Source organism: Melospiza melodia, chromosome W, assembly GCF_035770615.1.
Source record: "Melospiza melodia melodia isolate bMelMel2 chromosome W, bMelMel2.pri, whole genome shotgun sequence".
Lineage (NCBI taxonomy): Eukaryota > Metazoa > Chordata > Aves > Passeriformes > Passerellidae > Melospiza > Melospiza melodia.
Genome location: NC_086225.1, coordinates 17,215,872 through 17,236,722, shown reverse-complemented (window position 1 = coordinate 17,236,722; position 20,851 = coordinate 17,215,872). Strand labels below are relative to the sequence as shown.

At 48.3% G+C, this 20,851-nt stretch overlaps 1 protein-coding gene across 1 annotated transcript in view; it reads right to left on the bottom strand.

Moving 5' to 3' along the window:
- Positions 1-1,612: 1,612 nt before the first annotated feature.
- Positions 1,613-20,851, bottom strand: part of RPS19 (ribosomal protein S19) — a 34,855-nt gene continuing 15,616 nt past the window's right edge. The window contains exon 2 of the mRNA XM_063179523.1: positions 1,613-1,900. Coding sequence (XP_063035593.1) covers positions 1,613-1,900 — 288 coding nt within the window. The remainder of the gene's footprint in view (positions 1,901-20,851) is intronic.

The following is a 20,851-nucleotide window of genomic DNA, read 5'->3' as shown; positions in this document are numbered from 1 at the left end:
ATTTTCTAGGAAAGGGGAGGAATGAAACCAAGTGGAAATTTTCCAGTGTAGAAATCCATTTCAGATTGAAGTGAAATGTGCCGCTTTGAATTATTAAGTCTATAGCTTGCAAGCATAACTGTTTGGTCTAGGTTCAAGACTGCCTGTTCTCGCAAAAAAACCCTATGCTCGAAAAACTGCTTCAGCCAAAGGACAGAGATAAGAGGGACCCCTTGAACTTTGAAACAGACAGAGGCCGGGGCTGAGGCTGCGGGAGACAGGGCAGGGTGACCCAGGAGTTCTTTCTGTACTTTCTGATTAAAAAAAAACTAGCTGCAAGTGTAACGCGAAATCAGTAAAATGAATATGTATAAACCTATTGTGAATCAGTAAGGGAGATAAAAAAGGATCGGGAGTTCTCAAGGGTATGCATGTCCTTTGGGAGGAACAACGATCCCCACATGGATCCCCATATGCAGAGGATAAGTAACGGGACATCACGCCATGATCAATATTATCAAGTGAAGCCGATTTATTGCAAAAGCAAGCTATATTTATATTGTGTTCTACTGTTCACGCCTCAAGCTAATACATGATTGGTTAAATCCTTCTACTCACGCATTTTAATATTTCAGTTAATTTTAGTCAGTCTGTCTTCCTCATGTGTCTCGCTGTGGTTTTCTTGTCTGCCTTTGCATCCTGAACCATCTGCTTCTGAGTGTGTTCTTCTTTTGTGTCCTTCAAGGACATAGTGACCTTACTCAGTTTCTATGAAGGCTGGATTGTGCATATGTTGCATATGTCCATTGTCCTGCAAAAAACTCTCAACACCCACATGTCTAGCACTGTCATAAAAATACCAGCTTTACAACTTTTAGAAAGTTGTGGAGTTATTTTTTTTCTTTCCGCAAATCAACATAGCAATGTGCTTGTCTGTGAAAAATGCATATTTTATGATTGGCTTTTCGCAAATATTAAAATGAATATTATATGTGTTGTGTTAGAAAGTACTGCTGTATTAATTCTCTTAAGTAGTGTGTTAAATATAGTTTTAGATTATAAAAAAATGTTAAAATAGAAACTATGCTATGTAGGATACTTTTTTTAAGGAAAGGACTCGCAGTGAGATAGCAGCCACAGGACACCTAAATCTTTCAGAGAAAAAGAATTTATTGCTCTCTTATCAGAAGAAACAAACTTCTTCCCACCTTGAAGGCGCTGTTAGGATTCAGAGGAAGAAGCTGACGATGACCAGACAGAATCCTGTATTTGAATGGAATTTATGCCTCATGAATGAGGTGTATGAAAATGCAACAGGCTATTGTTTTTAAGGGTTAATCCTTTGTTAATGGGTGTCCTTTTTCGGGCTTGTGCTGCCCAGAAAAAGTACCTGGATGTCCGTAACTCTTTGTTTCTATTGTCTCATATTATCCTAATTCAAATTGTCCAAATTATTATTACTCTAATTGTATTACTATTTTTATAACCATTTTATTACTATAAATCTTTAAAAATTTTAAAAACAAGTGATTGGAATTTTTCACATTGTTTTTTTTGCAGAGCATCAGTGATTGCCTCTAAAGCCTTGCAAGCTTCAAATGTAAGAGATCTGGAGGATGATATTTTCGCTCCCTCAGTGGTACTTGCTGCCAGTGGCGACCTGCCTGGCGATGAAATGCAGGTCCCGCTGCCTTGGTGGAGTTAACTTCCAGCCCCCGTCTTGCTCCTTCTCGACTGCCTTGGGGGCCTCCAGTGCCTTCAGTACCCAGCAGGCCATGGCACCTGAGTAGCAGCTGAGGTGGCTGAGCCGGACCCCACAGTGCTGCCGGCCCCTGCACACCTTGGCCATGGAGCCCACGCCGGCCCCACTGCACAGGTACAGGTGCTGGGCCGTGGAGACTGCCCTTGTGTAAAACTGGTTCTTTAATTTTGTGATGGGGGATGGGAACCCCTGTTCTGGGACTGCCGGGCTTCTGGAAATCTGATCCCCACAGGGGTTCCTCTGACTCAGGAAGCAGAGCCAGAGAATTCCCAGGGCTTGGTATTTCTTTCTGGGTTGATAGCTCTCCTCCAAGCACTGGGCAGTCCCTGGGGTCATTTGGAAACAAATCTGGTTGTTCTTAGGGGTTTCTTAGTCTTGGATTTAAAGGATCTGCCCCATCTTCTGAGGTAGAGCACTTTTCAGATTTGTCTACCTCTGTTACTGCAGTGGCAGTTGGTGTTTTCTTCTCTCCCTTCCTCCCCCTCCCCATGGCTCAAGAGGCTGGCCGAGGTGGCGCGGCTGGAAATGGTGGGGAGGGTTCAGGTGGAATGGCGGGGGTGGAGGGGGGGGAATGGATGCAGCAGCAGGGGCTTCACCTCAAAGATTTCTACAAGCACGCGACAGGTGGGGAGTAAATCTGCTGCTGATTTGTCGCGGCGAGAAATAGCACAGTATAATTTGACCCCCATAGAGTCCCAAAAGTCTGGTATAGATGGCTTCAGAGTCAGCATTTGGGATATGAGTTATAGTCCATTTTAAAAGCTCTTTGAGCTCTTGCTTAGGTAAGGTTTTTAGACTTGATTCAATTAAAGATTTTAAATGCTGATACACATCCCTCTGATTTCCAGATATATTCTGCCCCATGATTACCCGGTGCACACCTGCTGTCCTCCTCTGCAGTAGACGCCAATGTTGAGCTCCAGTCCACGTACTGTCCAGCAGCAACGGTGTCCAGGCCCCGGTCACCTTTCTTTCAAAGTGCCAAATCTCCTTCCCTCTTAAGTTCACCGGGAGGTCTCTTACTGCCAAAAGTTCAAAATTGCCCACTAAAACATTGGGCACCACTTGTAAGAGCCGAAATTAGTGATGCGGGACTCCAGGAGGCTCTTCAAAATGCAATTTATTGTATCCAAGATGTTACAGCAGTCCAGGGTTGTGGGCGACAGAGCCTGTGCCTACAGCTGTCAGCTCCAGCTGCAGGCAAGCCTGAAGACTCTAGTTTTGGTTACAAATGAATTATATACTTTTCTTTGCTGAGCATCTTAATACAGAAGAACCAATTTATACCTTAACTGTTATGTATAGCCTATCATAACTACTATAATTACCATATTCATGTTACTATTCTCCAATCACTACAAGTTAGTGCATTACAGTTTAAGCTAGAAGTTTTTCAGTTTTCTTGCAGTGGAAAATTCTGAGACCTTTTTTCTACTTGCAACTTTTGCTGGCTTGTTTGCCTGTGCTATCTTCCTGCTTGGTAAAAATATCTTCTTGTTTGAGGTGGATTTATCCTTTGCTCTAAGTCATAAAATCCCCTTCTAACTAACATACCCTTTGCCTCCTTGGTTAGCCAGTAAGACTGGCTCAGCTATTCTTCTATATCAAAACTTGCTTCCATCTCTATTCCTTCTTCAGGTTCTACATTAAAAAGTCTTTCTGCTAAGCAGATATATCTGTGAGACTTTCTTGTCAAACTTTCATCTTTCCCAAAAGGCTACCCTCCCCAAACTTCCCCACTGAACTGTAAAATACATGGTATTAATGTGGGAGACTGGGTATTGATTAAATCATGGAAAAACCCTCCACTAACTGCTCACTTTGAAGGCTCCTTCCAGGTGCTGCTTACCACAAACATGTCAGTTTCTCGGCTGTTTAGGTGGCCTGGAAAGGCCCAGGGTGGCCTTGGACAGTCCGGCGCTTCAAAGGACGAGGAGAGACTTCAGATCTTTTCTCGGTCTCGGTGTTTATTAATTGTTTATCTAAAAGATTTTCTTTCGGCCCAACAGAGGTCTGCACAGCATGTCAGCCATGAGCACACTGCGAGCCCCCGGGGCGGTCACTTATCTTTATACCCGAAGTTACGTATACAATATTTATAATTTTTCCCCAATACCTTCTACCCTTATTAACCGGTGCACTTCTAGTAATAACCAATCCCAAAGTGCCAACATCACCACAGAATATGGAGGCCAAGAAGAAGAAGAAGAAGAACAGGACACGCCCCAATTCTTCCATCTTACTTCTTTAGACCCCCCCTGTACAGAAATCCTAAACTCTGTGTTTTACACTCTAATTAACTTATCCCTCCACCATTCACCCAGTGAAATCCTCCCATCCTCATACAGGTGTCGTCTCCTGTGTAGGATCAAAGTCCAGCCACCAGACACTTCTGGCAACATTCCAGGACTCCCGAGCCCCCCAAGGGTGTTCTCGGCCACTCTGCACCTCCATCCTGAGGTGCTGAGATCCCACACAAACACCGCAGTAAGAACAAAGGAGCCGGGGTGAACACATGCAAGATGAGTGAAGGGTCCAGTACAACCCCCAGGTGAGGCAAGAAAATGGGCTATAGCCAGCAGAGACATTAAAGACTTGAAATTGGTCCTGAGGAAAACACCGAAAAAATGCAACCCTGAACACAACCCCCCATGGGGAGCATCTACATTGTTATCCTCATATCCTTAAAGATTGTTAATGTTTGTTATAGTATAAGTTTAAGTTTTATTTAGCTTAGAATTGACAATCAAAATGACATCTCAGTTTCCAGTACTGTTCCATAGACCACTCTCCTTGCAACCCTAATTGGGACCAAATTGAGGGAAGGGAGCCGGTACGAGAAGCGTCATGGCAGAATGTCTACAGAAGAAGGGAAAACCAGAGGTGGAAGGCAAGACTGGATCTGGAACTACCTTTGGGAAATGCTCTCTGGGCACTGAGAAAACACCTGTGGATTGCGAGTTGAGGAGGCCAGCCCATACAAGACTCCCACTCGTAGCGACGCTACTACTCATCCACTTCAAAGGAAGTGGAGGAAACACTTGTGAGGAATGTTACTATCCCTCGTATAGAGGAGATACAGTAGGTGTATTAATCAGAGTACACACAAACATGAATCCCAAATGTATCGATCATTCCCAGTTAACAGCCTGTAAAGAGGATAATAAAATATATTGACTAGCTAAAAATATTGCAAACCCAAGCCAGAGGATGTCAGAAGAGTGTTGCCTTCTGGATCAAGGCAGGCGACCTGGTTCTGAGGTACAGCTCGACAGCCCTCTCTCTAGGGCCGTTCGGGCCAATGACATACGCAGACACCAATGTGGTGGACGGTCAAAAGGCGTTTATTACTTCTTCTCATGGGGTCTTATAGTCTTAGGGGTCTCTACGTCAAAAAGGGGTTTGTCCTTCTTACCTATGGTTAGTAGGGGATGGAAAAGTACTGGGTAAGGGATGGAAAGTTACTGGCTTCAGTGGGGCAACATTCCTATTGTTAGTGGGACCACATTCCTATGTTAATTTCTTATCTATGAGTACCTGAGGGTCTTATCTATGGGGAACCGAGGGTCCTAGCTTTCCGTGACATCGCGAAATCTTCCGCAGCGCCTCTTCCCTAGCTACCACATCTCCCCCTCCCTTTTCACAAATGAATGAGGTAGTCGTGTACATAGATACTGAATTGAGGTATAAGGTTGTAACTTGACAAGGGAAAGGGATTTTGGGAAACCTGAGTAAGCTTTTGCCAGACAAGTTTGGAAAATCTTGTGACTGGCAGTGTTCTTTGGTTGAATTCCCTGGTTGAATTCACAGCAACTGTCGTCACCCTATGAACAGGATGTTGGTCCGTTCCAGGCGGGTCTGAACGAATGAGACCAGCTTGTTCAGCAGGCATGGTCCGAAGGTGACTGTTAGAAACAGCATCGCCGATGGACCTATCAGGGCAGAAATCAAAGTGGTTAGCCATGGTGATTGATTGAACCAGGACTCGTACCAGCCCTGTTGGGCCTCCCTGTCTTTCTGCCTCTGGGCCAGTCTGTTCCGGAGTTCTGCCATGGAGTCTCTCACGACTCCCGTGTGGTCTGCATAGAAACAGCACTCTTCTTTCAAGGCGGCACACAGGCCCCCTTGCTGCATGAACAGGAGGTCCAGGCCCCGCCTGTTCTGCAAGACCACTTCTGAGAGTGAGGAGACTGACTTCTCTAGATAGGAGATGGATTTCTCAATCCTCTGCAGGTCCTCGTCAATCGTTGCCTGCAGTTGGGACAGTCCTTGGTGCTGTGTCCCTAGGGCTGAGACACCCGTGGCCGTTCCTGCTGCTCCCAGGCCGAGCAGCATTGCAATAGTTATACCTGTCATTATTTCTCTTTTGTGGATCCGGCTGGGTCCCTCAAGAAGATGGTACATCTCTTCGTCTGAGTGGTACAAGACCCTAGGAACAATCAGAACTTGGACACAGAAGTCGTTAGAGTCATTGAATTTGGGAAGGAACACACAGGGACTCACTCCGGATCGCTGGCAAACCCACATCCCCGATGCGGATGGGACTGCCCACTTATTGTTTTTCCTGTTCAGCCTGCCAATTTTGGTGCAGATGTTGCCTCCCCGCTTAGCTAGGGTTGCATTGCCAAAGCATCTGCCTCGGCCTGTGACTTGACTCAGGGTGATTCCTTTGCGAGGGGTGTCCCATCTGCACTGGTGAGGGGCGTCGGCTGAGGAATAACTGAAGGGAGTGTCTAAAGCGACTCCTTCGTAAAAGGGGGGTTTGACATCGTAACAAAGCCAGCAGGATTCGGTTAGGTTAGGGTTGGATTCGTTCAGGGATACAAAGGTAGCCTCTAACATACGAAGGATTGGGTCTGCGTCTGACCCGGTTAAGCGACTCATCTGAAAGGTTTCCGCTTGACCGGTCGGGACATTGCTGACCCCTGTGGGTAAGGTTTTGGGGTAGGTTATGTTTCTCCCTTTCGGCACGCTTTTAATCACTTTGTTGGGTCCGACTGCTCGGGGTGCTGACGGCTGGAGCCTGATAATTTGCACGTTCACCCTCTCTTTTGACCCTTGAAGGACCACTGTCCACGTTCTGCCTGTGGCCCAGCTAGAGTGGTCTGGCTGCAAGACCGTCATGTTGTAATCAGTGCATGCCCGAAAGTTAGGGATTTTAATTTGGTTTCGATGGGGGTTTTCGCGAAAGAAGAAGGGTATTTTGCAGCCGATGGGTGCCCAGGTGAACTGTAAGAATTCGTCTGGCTCTTGTGGATCCCACCCAGGCCCCGACGGTCTGGCATCTGTGACTATGTTTTCGCAGCCCCAGTGCCCACAATATCCCCACCCTGGGTGATTGCAGTAGCTTTTCCCAGGGTTTGAAGCTGGGCACCAGTAGGATAGGTACGAGTGTTTGGCGTGTAGGGAATAGGGGTTTGCCCTTGGCTGTCCTGGAAACAGGTCGGTGATGCGGAGCACGAAGGATGGAGTGTTCGGTGTGGTGATTTCTCTGAGTGCTTTGCCACTACTAAGGTGTCGCATGACCCACCTGAAGGGCTGATGGGGGTAGTGGTCTGGGCTGGCTTGCCCTCTGGTGACAAGCCCCAACAGCAAAATCACACAGAAGCACCTTTGGTGTTTGGGTCTCACCCGTGCGGGTCTCTCGGGTGCTGCCTGAGGGCTTGGTGGTCTGTCACTTTCGTCTGGAACCGGGATGTATGTGTCACGAGGACGTCCCACGAGCAGGTCCTGTAAACAAAGACTCGCAATTCTCGTCAGTCTCATTCTGCTCGCTGTGAAGGTCCGGTTTAATCGACTTAAGTGGACACCACCTGATTTTGCCGTCCTTTTTGACAGCTGCGTACCCTCTCCCCGTGAGCATCAGCCTCCAACCCCGTTCCCACTCGCCTAGCTCGTTTCTGATCACCACCTGTGGGCCCTCTTCTAGCGCTCGAGTGGCCCAGTGTTTTTGGACGGGACTGTTTGTTTCGTCTCCCCTAGGGAATTGATTCAGTGCCAGCAAAGCAGTTGCCAGCATACGTGCCTGATCTCCTGGGGGAATGGCATTGGCAAAGCCCTCTGCTTTTGCCAATACTTCTATCTTGGTTTTCAGGGTCTGGTTTGCTCTCTCAACTATGGCCTGCCCGGTACTGTTGTGTGGGATGCCTTGCACTAACGTGATGCCCCATTTCGCAGCGAATTCCTGTACTTGTTTAGAGATGAAATTGGAGCCATTGTCCGTTTTGATCTGCTTGGGGATACCAAGCCAAGCCATGGCTGTCAGCCAGTGCTGAATTGTGGTTTTGGAGTTAGTTTTGGGGTGCTGTGTGGCTATGATCGTCCCGCTATAAGTGTCTACTGTCACTGCAAGCCATGCTCGGGGCTTCATCAGTTCGCACCAGGTGAAGTCCGACTGCCAGATTTCTGAGGGCTTGAGACCTCTCGGGTTGACTCCGTAGGTCCAAAGGGGTGACTTCTGGCAGTAAGGACAAGTGGCTACCACATGTTTCGCGTCCGCCGTCGGGATTCCGCATCTCTTCGCCAGTGCTTTGACTTTGATGTGGAGCGACTCGTGCAGTTGACGAGCTCTTTGCAGGGTCCAAATGCCTTTTGCTGCGGCGTCCGCTTTATCGTTGCCGGTCTGGAAGTAGCCTTTGACTGGGTCATGGCTGTTGATGTGGATGACTGACACGGTGCCCTGTTGCGAGGAAAGTGCTTCTTCCAGCATTAGGGCTGCTGCTGATGTCGACACTCCTGGTCCTGCCATGGACAGGCAGAGCCTTGCCACGAATATAGAGTCCGTTACGATGTTGAGGTGTTCGTCTTGGAAGAGTCGGCACGCCAAAACCACTGCTGCTGCCTCCAGCTGTTGCACCGACAGTGTGGGGTCACACGCTTTGACGCAGTGCCATTGTTCTCCTGCCTGCCACACTGCTGCTGCGGTTGAAGTCGTGGAGGAAGCGTCTGTGAAGACCGTTGGTCCTGGCTGCAGTCTGTCCTTGACCTTCGGTGGCACGTCCATGTCGACTACGGTCAGCAGCTTCGTCCAGGGTGGCTTGGAGAAGTAGGAGATTTCTCCTCCGAAACCGGAGAGAGCAAGGGCCAGGTACTCTGATATTGTGGCTGACTCCGAGGTCGGCTGCTTGCGAAACGGAAGGTGGATGCTTGTCGGCTCTGTCCCTAGGTGTTTCAAGGCGAGTCTCCTGCCTTTCATGATGAGACTGGCGATGCATTCGATTCCTGGGGAAAATGCACGAGCGGGTCTTCCGAGGACCACCCATTGGATCGGTCGGGCCTTTTCAGCAAGTCCTTGAGCCAGTGCTCCCACTCCCCCCTTCGGTGTAAAGTGGACGTACAAGTCCAGTGGCATGGCTGGGTTCTACCTGGCAAGCGTGCCAGTGGACATCTGGTTTTCGATGAAGTCGAGGGAGCTCGTTGCTTGCGGCGTCAGCTCCTTGGGATCCCAGGGGTTCTTCCCTTTCAGGAGGTCGTATAGAGGGTCCATGACCTCGGGAGGAATCAGGACGACGTTGCGAAGCCACTGCAGCGATCCCACCAGGCGTTGCACGTCGTGGAGCGTCTTGACGTCTCGATTGACCTTCATCTCGGGGGGTGTCACGTAGGAGCTTGTGATTCCTACTCCCAGGAAGGTCACGCAGGGTCCTCTCTTGATCTTTGCGCTCGCGATCTCGAAGCCGTTGGCCTGAAGGGTCTCTGTGATTGTGGTCACCAGGTCATCTACTTGGCTTGTCGATGGTGCTGCAACCAGGATGTCGTCCATGTACTGGATGATGGTTGCGGTGGGATTGGAGTGTCTGACTGGCGTCAGTGCTTTGTCCATGGTGATCTGGCATATGGTCGGGCTGTCGACTAGGCCTTGTGGAAGCACTCTCCATTGGAAGCAAAGGTTGGGCCGCTCGCCGTTCCGAAACGCCACGGAAAAGGCGAATCGTTCTCTGTCCTCAGGGTGCAGGGGTATTGAAAAGAAGCAGTCCTTGATGTCCAGTACTGTGCACGGCTGCCCTTCAGGGATGGCTGAATTCGCGGGTAGCAGTGTCTGGACTGGACCCAGGGGTCGGATCGTCTTGTTCACCTCTCTCAGGTCGTGGACGAGACGATAGCCTTGTCCGGACCTCTTGGGGATCACGAATACAGGGGTGTTCCATGGGCTGCTGGAGGGTTCTATGTGACCCTTTTGCAGTTCGCGGTCGACCAGTTCCAGCAAAGCTGCCATTCGAGGCTCTGTGAGGGGCCACTGCTCAACCCATACAGGGTCTGATGATTTCCAAGTCAATTTGATTGGCAGCGGAGGGTGCACGGCAGTGGCCCTCAGGATAAATTTGTAATCCGAAATCCTAGCAAGGAAAGAACATCCCTTCCCAACAGGGGTGGAGAATTTTGCAAAATGTAGGGGTAAATTGCTACTGTCTGTTCTGGTCCCTTTTTCGTGTGAAGTGTTATAGCCACCAGCTGGGTGCTTTTCCATGCCTGGGACTGCCCCCCCACTCCATTCACTGGAGGGACTTCTTTGATTTGCCAATGTCCGGGCCAGTGTGCTTGGGGAATAATCGTGCAGTCTGATCCCGTGTCCGCCCAGAACTGGAACCCTATGACGTGTGGATCTTGACTACCATAAAGGCGGCATGTCCCTCACACCATCAGGGGTTCCTTCCCTATTTTCATGACCAAGGCCACCCAGGGATCCCGCTCTGGGACGTCCCCTGCTGTTCCTGTGACTCCGGCGCGGCTTGTGGCAGTGGGGGGTGCGAGGGTATTGAGGGCGGTGCTGTGCAACTCTGCCATTGTATTGCTGGAGGGGATGCAAAGTTGACTGCTCCCTATGGGGCCATAGGGTATGAGGGTCCCCTGCCCCACTGGGGGCTGCTGTAGCTGGGCCGCTGCATGTTCCAGGTGGGAGGGGGCTGGATACGGCCTGGCTGCCCCCTCCCTCTCCCGTTTCCCTGAAACCTGGATCTGCATTCCTTAGCTAAATGCCCCTTCCTTCCGCACACCCAGCACGGCCCCCTACCTCCCCCTTGGCGTGGTGGAGCATCTGCTGATAGGCGCCTTGGCTGGGGGCAGTTTACTGCCAAGTGGCCTGCCTGGCCGCACTTAAGGCACGCCATCACACTGGTTATTGCAGTGTGAACTGCTGCTTGAATGGGAACTAGATGTTCCTCCTTTGCAACGTGTCTGATCATGGCAGCTATATTGGACCCCTGCGGCAGTGACCTTAAAATGTCTTTGGTGGCTGAGTTACATTGCTGGCGTAGGCAGTCTGCCAGCACAGGACCCTTCGCCTCTGGGGGTAACGCAGAGGAATCTAATGCAGCCTGAAGTTTGTCCACAAACTGAGTGAAACTTTCACTCTCACCCTGTTTTATGAGAGACCACAGGGATGGTTTAGCTACCACTTTCGAAGTGTCACGGATGGCTTCTCGGGCAGCACGGGTGGTTGTCATGACCTCACGGGCACGCAAACCCTCAGCCTGTTGCTGGGGGGTGATCATAGTGGGGTCTGTGCCCATTAGCCTCTGTATGCTGGAGCCGTGCAGTGGGTGGTCTGCCCCCGTTACCAAGGCTAGCTGTTTGAGGCAATTATCCTCCCATTCTTGTTTAAAAACGATCATCCCCGCACCATCAAATATCATTCTACACGTCTGCTTAATATCAAAGGGAAGCATATCGTCCCCACCAAAAAGGCCGTCAATGAGTGTGCAAACCATGGCAGAATTAATTCCCTTATCCGCAATCGCTTTAACAATTGCCTGCACATCTTTTGGATTAACCGGTGAATAAATCCTTTGGTTTCCGCCTGCCCCCCCCACACGAACCGGGAACACCAGAGTGGCAGACGGAGCCCATTCCGCGCAAGCCATTTTTATTTTCCGCCAGTTTGTAAGCGGGGTTTGGTTTTTCTCTGGTAACCCCTTCACCCATGCAGGAGCGTTGTGGCTAGTGACCTTACATGCCGCTGCTCTCTCTCTGTTAGAGCTAGAATCTGAGTCGGAATCCTCCGACCCTGTCTCGGGCTCCGAGCTCGAGTCTGAGTCCGAGCCGGAAGTCGAGTAAAGGGACGCTTCCGGGCTGCTCTGCCTTTTCCTCGGGCTCCGACCCCGCCCCTTCTTGCGGGGGTCGGGCCGTTCCCTCCCCCTGGGGTCCCCCCGCCTCCTGCTGGGGGAGGTCCTTGCCCTACAAGGACTTAATTTGAATAAAGCGCTCTGATTGGTCTTACGCGCCTCCGCGGGGGCCGCCCCGTCTCCCCGCTCGCCCGCGCATGCGTTGTTCAGCGGGCTGACTGCGTTTCCGCCCCCCGCCTCCTCCTTTCCGCCCTGACCATGCGGTCCGGCGCCGTTTTCAAACGCATATGGTGGGGGGGCGTTCCTATCGGTCCCTATGGGGTCCGACATTCTGGCCGCGTTCCGCGCCTCCTCCGCGAGCCCCCGCCAGAACACCCGCGTGTGCTCCCCCCCCTCCGATGGTGAGTCCGCTCCCTGAGGGGGATCCGGCGTTCGCGCCTCCGCGCGCCCGCCCGGGTCAAGCACCTCCGCGGTTTGTGTCGCCGCGTCCACCCCCAACTGCGGCACGGCTAATAAACAAGCTCGCGCGGCTTTCCAGGTTTCTTGCTCTTGTCGAGCCTTTTTCAGAGCCTGGACAACTCTGCCCCACGATTTTAGGGCTTTCCCTGAGCCCAAGGACATAGCATCCTCCGCCAGGGCTTTTGTACAGTTATCCCACACGTCCGAATGTAGGACGTCCACGGGGCTTTCAATAGCCCCAAGATTAATCAATCTCGTCAATGCGAGAGTTAAATCCTTAAGTTTACATTCTATACCCCATTGCGCATGCATCTCTGTTACGACCTTCGCTATGGCTTCCATCGTCCAAGCTGGTCCGGGAGCGTCCTCCCCGCTGCGATCAGTCCCGCTGTCGCAGCCGCCGTCCTCGTTCCAGGAGTGTCCCCGTTGGCCGGGCGCAAGCCGCTGTCCCGGTTTTCCGGCACCAAATGTTGCCTTCTGGATCAAGGCAGGCGACCTGGTTCTGAGGTACAGCTCGACAGCCCTCTCTCTAGGGCCGTTCGGGCCAATGACATACGCAGACACCAATGTGGTGGACGGTCAAAAGGCGTTTATTACTTCTTCTCATGGGGTCTTATAGTCTTAGGGGTCTCTACGTCAAAAAGGGGTTTGTCCTTCTTACCTATGGTTAGTAGGGGATGGAAAAGTACTGGGTAAGGGATGGAAAGTTACTGGCTTCAGTGGGGCAACATTCCTATTGTTAGTGGGACCACATTCCTATGTTAATTTCTTATCTATGAGTACCTGAGGGTCTTATCTATGGGGAACCGAGGGTCCTAGCTTTCCGTGACATCGCGAAATCTTCCGCAGCGCCTCTTCCCTAGCTACCACAGAAGAGTGCCCTATCAAAGAAAGATGGGTATGTTTTGAACAAAAAAGTGAAACCAACTTAGAGGATACATTCAAAGAGTGTCACAGACTTCTTTTGTGAAAAATCCTTTCTTTAGGATTTTTCCTTCTGGGAAGCTGAGGCCCCAGAAAAAGAATGTAAACAATGGTTATCTGCTGCTGTGGAATGCAACAGGTGCACCTGTGATTGGCCCATGTTGGATGTGTACAATTAAGGGCCAATCAAAGACCGAGCTCTCTCTGGGACAGAATCACAGAGAGCTCCTTTATTATTCATTCCTTTTCTCTTCTTAGCGTAGCTAGCATTCTGCGAACTTTCTCTCTATTTCTTTTTAGTATAGTCATAATGTTATATATATCATAAAATAATAAATCAAGCCTTCTGAACATGAGGTCAACATTCTCGTCTCTCTCTTCACCCTGAAAAACCCTTGCAAGTCCTGTAACAACTGGTGACCCCTCGTTTGAAGAGCAAATCACTTGGAGAGACCCCCAGAGGAGCAAGAGCTGCACTGGGTAAACCCCAAATGTGTGGCATTGATGGTTGCTTCACAAGTGACCACAGAAGTGGATTCTAGCCAGGAGCTGAAGAACTGATGAGACAGAGTAGAGATCCATTCTGAATTAGGTGAAGTGTCTCGGAGAGGTGAAAAGTCTGTGAGGCCAAAGCTGAAGGAAAAACTCGCATGCTGGAGACAGCAAGGAGACAGAGAAAGAAAACAGAAAAGACCACGAGGTCAATTTGCCCCCGACCTAGGAATTCCTTTGATAAAGAAGAACTGGCGATAAATGTCACGCGAATGAATATGTATGAACCTATTGTGAAACTGTATGCATATGCATTTGGAAGGGGGGTAAAAGGAGACCTGAGGTCTTCAGGGGTACGCATGCCTTTTGAGGAGAATTTTCTCCGCATGCGTCCGGCGCCTTAAATAAACATACCGAGCTTTACAACTTTTATAAAGTTGTGAGGTTTCTTCTTTTCTCCGCAAAACACTGAAGATCCTGATTTGGACAGAGTTCACAGCGAGGCTGACCACAAAGAGAACCTTCTGAAAAGCCTCCAGGAAGATGTTCGGAAAGAGCAGCAGCACCATGGAGCTGGCCAGAGCATGCTGAACTCTTTCAAAAGGTACTGTTGGCTTTTCCCTTCCTGAAGATGCAGCCATTCGTAGTTTGTGGCTGCTGATATGGGGAACGCCCCCCATAGAGGATGAGGTTCATTTTTCTCCTTCAGAGGAGAATCTTATTGCCCTCTGGCAAAAATGGGTTGAAGAGGATGGAATTCTCCTGTTGGAGACAGATTTCTATGAGTTTTTTCGATGGGCAAAGCTTTTTGGGTTCTTTACTAATGTGCTGTATGCTCTGGATGTTTTCATATGGGAGTGCATGGAATCCATTTTCCAATTCGTTTGGGACCGTGGTGTGGGACACCCCGCGTTTACCCAGTCTTCTTCTGTGTACCCTTTTCTATCTTGAAATGGAGAGCAGCTGTTTTTCCCTGGATTGCTAACTGCAAGGGACAAGCTCCATTCCCCCCCTCTCCAGCAGGAGAAGACCCTTTGGGGGATGATTTGCTGCTTTCCAGCCCCCCTGAACCGCACCAGGGGGGCGAAGCTGCGCCGCAAGCTGAAGAAGTTTTTTTTATTGCGCCTTTGGAGCATGGTCAGATGGAGTCATCCCTTCCCCCCCCTTCCCTCTCTCCGGGGGGATGGGAGTGGGCTGCGCCGCCCCTGGCAGCCCTGCAGTCCCTGCCCCAGCCGGCCTCCTGGACCCTACCCCACTCAGAGATGGGGGCAGCACCGGTCTCCAAGGCCCCCCCGCCTGCCGGAGCTCCGCGGCCGCCTCCCCGCGTGGTCCTGCCCAAGCCTTTGCCGGCTTCCCTGCCTGCGCCTGAGAGCTCAGAAACACTGCTCCCTGCAGCTGAACCGCTGTTGCTAAGCAACAGCGATCCTCCACCACCGCCCCTCCCGGCTGTTTCGTCACTGCCCGTGCCGGCTCCGCCACCTCCCGTGCGCACTCCGCCGGCTTCTGCAACTACATCTCTGCAGCTGACCCCAGAGCAAGGGGCAGAAGATGCTGCCAACCCCATGCCGTGCCTGCTGCCGCTCCCGGGGCCAGGCGAGACGGCAGCGGCATGTTCCCGCGCAACCCCGCCGCCTCAGCTGAGCCAGTGCCTGTTCGGGATGATGCTGAAGACGGCACCAAACCCGCAGGACCCTCAGAACAGCCTGCGGTCCCGCCGTTCCTGGCAGCAGCTGTCGCGGCAGCTCCTGCAACCAGCGCGATTTCCCCCCCCGAGTTTTTCGGGTTGTCCCGGGGCTGCTCCTGTGGGGAGAACTGGGACAGGACAAGAGGGCATCAGCCTCCTCTTCCGTGGAGCAGGCATGGCCCGACAGCTGGGGGCGGGGGCAGCCTGTCTGCCGGCTTTCAAGATCAGAGTTTTTGGCAGATTGGGGGGTGTTTGGTCAGTTGCTGCCCCTTGGAGGTTGCCATCTCTGCAGCCCCTCCTGCGCCCTAGCGGTGAGGGGCAGGTGGGTTCTGCCCAAAGTTCGGCCTTTGGTCCCCAGCCCAGAGGGGGTGGGGCCGTGAGGCAGATGGGAGACACACCTTTTGCATTTGCATTGCAGAGGCAGAGGGCACAGCGGGAAGAGATCATGGCTTGCTTGCTGTGGGGAACAAACATTCCTAGACCTGAGATGAGGGTTTTTGGGGCTGCTTCTATTCCCTCACTGCTGGCATGCCTCAGTGATTTAGGGGAAAGGAAGCGTCTCACCACCCGTTCTGCCATTGTACTGGCAGCAGAGTGCAGGCCTGTGGGAATGCAGAGCCTGCCTTGTGGGCTGGGCCTGGGCTGTTGGGCCCAGATCCCTGGGCCAGGGCCACCGCCCAGCCTCCTGATGGGTTTGGGGGTTTTGCTTTCCCCTACCTGTCCTGGCCCGCCTTTTGTGGGCTGGATCTGGGGTTCCTGGTCCGTCCATGAGGCACGGCCCCAGGGCCTTTCTCTGGCTTCTCTGCTGCTGCTGCTCTTTTGGATCACAAAAAAAAAATAAAAAAAAAAAATAAATAGAGTTGAATAGCTGGCAGCAGCTCTAAAGCATTGAAGGGCCCAAAAAGGGCATTCCAGAAGTTGTTTCAAATTGTTAGAAATTTTTTGAAATTGTTTGATGACTGTCAATGGTTTTTGATAACTTCTGATGGACTTTTCTGCAGCAATCCTGTTTCAGGAAAAAAAGGGACTTTCAGATATGTCCAAGAGGAACATCTTCAGTCCATGGACTTTTTCCTGAAACTCAGCTGCTTGGACTTGAATTTTCTTTGCATTGTTTTTTTGCATTTTCTTATAATGTAAGATTGTTTTAGTGATTTGATGCAATTGTGTGTTCTACAGGTGAAGAAATTCCCTGTTCATTCCACACCAGCACTTGAGTGAGGTTTTGATTGGCAACAGGTAACCTGTCAAGTGTTTGTCCTTTCCTCTGCATGTGCACATCAGAGAAAATTACAAACACTTTTCTTTTTAATTTTTTAGAATTTAAAGGGTGAAATGTGACAGACATCTTTTGTGAAAAATCCTTTCTTTAGGATTTTTCCTTCTGGGAAGCTGAGGCCCCAGAAAACGAATGTAAACAATGGTTATCTGCTGCTGTGGAATGCAACAGGTGCACCTGTGATTGGCCCATGTTGGATGTGTACAGTTAAGGCCTAATCACAGGCCGAGCTCTCTCTGGGACAGAATCGCAGAGAGCTCCTTTATTATTCATTCCTTTTCTCTTCTTAGTGTAGCTAGCATTCTGAGAACTTTCTCTCTATTTCTTTTTAGTAAAGTTATAATGTTATATATATCATAAAATAATAAATCAAGCCTTCTGAACATGAGGTCAACATTCTCGTCTCTCTCTTCACCCTGAAAAACCCTAGCAAGCCCTGTAACAAAAGAGAAAACAGTGCAGTTGAAAATACAAAGGGATAGAGAGGGAGAAATATATGGAAAGAATCTTCTTATCGATATGGTGGAAAAGATTACAAAAGAATTTAATTTGACTGATTGTTGGGTGTGCAGAGGGACACACTTAAGTGAAATTTGGCCATGGAATGGTATCAGTTTAGGTCCCCTAGACATTTTAAAATGGATTACATCAAGAAAAAGCATGGTAGTACCCAAAAGAAGGTAAGGAGAGTGGAAGCTAAAATGAACCATAATAGGGGAAGAGTGTCTATCAAGGAAAGGAGAAATGTATACTATAGAAGTAGGAGAAACTCCATGTAAAAAATATCTAGCAGCAAATGACACACATACCAGATGGATCCCAGAAAACTCCCATTCATTTTGGTCAATAGAAAAAAATGAAAGCAGATGTGTATACAGGGAAAAAGAAAAAAATGTTTGAATGCTCAGGAGATTTTATTAACCCATTCTGGGCAATAGAAACCCTATCCAAATATAGTAAACATATAACAAATCAAGATTCTAATTTCTGGGATGCACCTAAAAATTTATTTTGGATCTGTGGTAACACGGCATATGTGAAATTACCGAGAAGGTGGACTGGGAGTTGCACAATTGGAGCAATAAAACCATCCTTTTTCTTACTGCCTAAGGATGCGAAATCAAACTTGGGAGTCCCAGTATAGGATGAAATGTGGACCCCACAAAAGATTATAGATACTTAGGGGCCAGATACCTGGGCCCAAGAAGGATGCTGGGGGTACAGAACCCCAGAATATATGCTCAATCAGATCATCCATTTACAAGAAGTACTTGAAATAATGTCCAATCAAACAACTCTGACGACTGATCTTTTAAACCAGCAGAAACAACAAACACGATCAATAATTTACCAGATTTGATTGGCAGTGGACTACCTCCCTGCAGAGGAAGGAGAGATCTGTGGGAAATTTAATACTTCAGAATGCTGCCTAGAGATCCATGACCATAGTCATGTAATTAAAAAGATTACTCAAAATATTAGAAAACTAACCTATGTTGGAACACAAAAAAGGATCCCCTTGTTTGGAGACTCCAATTGGTGGGACAACTTGTTCACCTGGAACAGTAAATGGTGGAAGAAATTGGTCTTCTTTGTGGTGTGTGCACTAGCAAGTGTAATATTTCTACCATGTGCAGTTCCATGTCTAGTCCGGATAGAGACCAGCATTGTCCAAAGCAGCATCATGCTGCAAGGTAAGGTAGAAGGGAAAAATGCCAAAAAAAGTAATGTTAATAAAAGAACAGAGTGATCAGATATGCTTGAACAGTAAGAGAAACTGAGAAAAGTAGGAGTTGAACTTTGAACTTTAAAAGGGTGATGCAGGCTGGAAGCCTGATCAAATATTTAGAGGGAGGAATTGTCAAAAATAGGTTAGAAACTGTTGTAAAATAATTGATAATTGTAAAGCATGTACTGTTAATTTGGTTATTATATTGTAAAAGGGGTTAAAAGGGTAGTTATAAGAAATATGGTACTCAACGTACCGTAATACACCTAAGTAAAGTGCACCACCCCCCCAAGCAAAATGAGCCAGCCTGGACAGAACTGTAATGGGCCAATCAGGCACCTAAAACCTTCATGCAAATGAAGGATCCCAACAAAAATCAATCCAAAGGAACAAAAATCAGTATAAAAGGGGGCATCCAACCCAGTGAATTCATGCCACTCCACCTGGAACATCAGGGACATCGCTGCTCAAGAAAGAAGACCCAGCGCTGGCGCAGCACTGCAGCATCCTCGATGGGAACGCTCCTGCTCGACCCATGGGGCCCCATGCTTTAGGCCTTATTATAATAAATGCTGAAATTACTTTTAGTACCAGGAGTGTGGTCATGTTTATAACATTATTAAAGCTGTGGGGTAAAAAGCAAGCGAACTGGTAAAGCTGGCACAAATTTGTCTGCTTTTGCAGTGGAGATTTGTGAGCCAATTATATCTAGACCTTGAATAGCTTCTGTAGATAAGGGTCACTCTCAAGTGAGCAAAGAAATGCTGTGATTGATGAGTGACTAAACATCTGATGGGCTTTACCCAGTTAATTGCTCCCAGTAACTCTCGTAAATCATTCAACATTTTGACATCAGGCTTTAAAGTTAATTGCTGTGTTTTCACATTTTGGTCAGTTAATATTCACCCTAAATATTTCTAAGGAGGGATCTACTGAATTTTCTAAGGGGCCACAGTATCTTACAAATATGAATATTCCTGTCCACAAACTAAAATATGATCCATATAATGATAAATGATACTTTGAGGGTACCAACTTGCAAATATTTTTCCAGGTATACAATTTTCTAATTTTCGTGGTAACAGCTAACATCATTATAACTAAGCAAAGAATCAGTATTAATTCAGTCCAATCAGACTTTTAAATCAAAGTTCTTGAAAAGGTAGTAGATATCCTATAAGACAAGTGTTACTAACCATACAATACATCAGCATTCCCTTTTGAAAGTTTAGGCCTTGCTAAACAGTTTTAAAATAAGGAATTATATAATGCTATCTGTATGCAGAAATACACTACAGTCACACAGATAGCCTTTAATCTCTCTGATAAACAGTCTTGTCAAAATCTACAGTGTGACATTCACATTCTCTGAAAAATCCCTTCAACCAGGATTTTTCTTCTGGGAAGCTGAGAAGGCTCAGAGAAAAAGGAAAACAACTATTATCACATTTTCTTCTCCTGTGTTTTGCTCGTCTGGAATATGTTTTGAGATTGTTTACCTCAGGTGATTGTTTCATTGAATTCTGGTGAGTTGTTTTCACTCATTGGCCAATCAGTGCCAAGCTGTGTCGGGACTCTGGAAAGAGTCACGAGTTTTCATTATTATCTTTTTAGCATTGTGTAAGTATCCTTTCTGTATTCTTTAGTATAGCTTAGTACAGTATTCTTTAATATAATATAGTATCATAAAATAATAAATTAGCCTTCTGAGAACATGGAGTCAGATTCATCGTTCCTTCCTTCATCGGGGCACCCCGCAAATACAATACTACAGCTTACTGAAAATATAAAGTTAGTTTTAACAAAAGCCAAAAATGTTTGTGTGATGTAGTAAAACATATTTTTTAACATGAATAATTGCATTCGTAAAGACACTGAGGTTAGGACAAATTAAGTATTTCCCAGAAGCTCAAAATGAGATAGACGTTATCCTAACTATGAAAGGGCATGCAAGCATACTGATTTCTTTTAAGGTATTAATCTCTTCACTTAAAAAATGACACATACAAAAAATTTTCTCAGCTGTCTTTGACACAAAAGTTACATCTGTAATTATGAATATTATGCTCTTCAGATCCTTATGAGTAGTACAACAAGTAAATCACTTGCAGGAAACTTAACAATACCTAAATTTGTCAATTTTCCTTCACAGAAGGTATATACAAGTTTATAAATCCAGGCAATTACAGTTATACTAACATTAACTCATAAACAGTTTTCAACAGATCCTTGCATTCTATTATGGCAGTGTACAGTTATTAAATCTCGGGACAAGAGGGTTACCATTCTGAGTGAGCATGGGAAGGGGGAGGAACAGCAGGGTGGGAGCCATCCCGAAATCTGTTCTCTGAAAAAGCATGGGTTGAGCTGTGAAGCCCTGGCGGGACCCCCACAGGTGTGCGAGTCTTCCAAACAGAGCATGGCGTGGATGCTGGGGCCCGCCTGCCCCCCTGCTGCCCTCTTTGGCTGAGCGAGACACAGT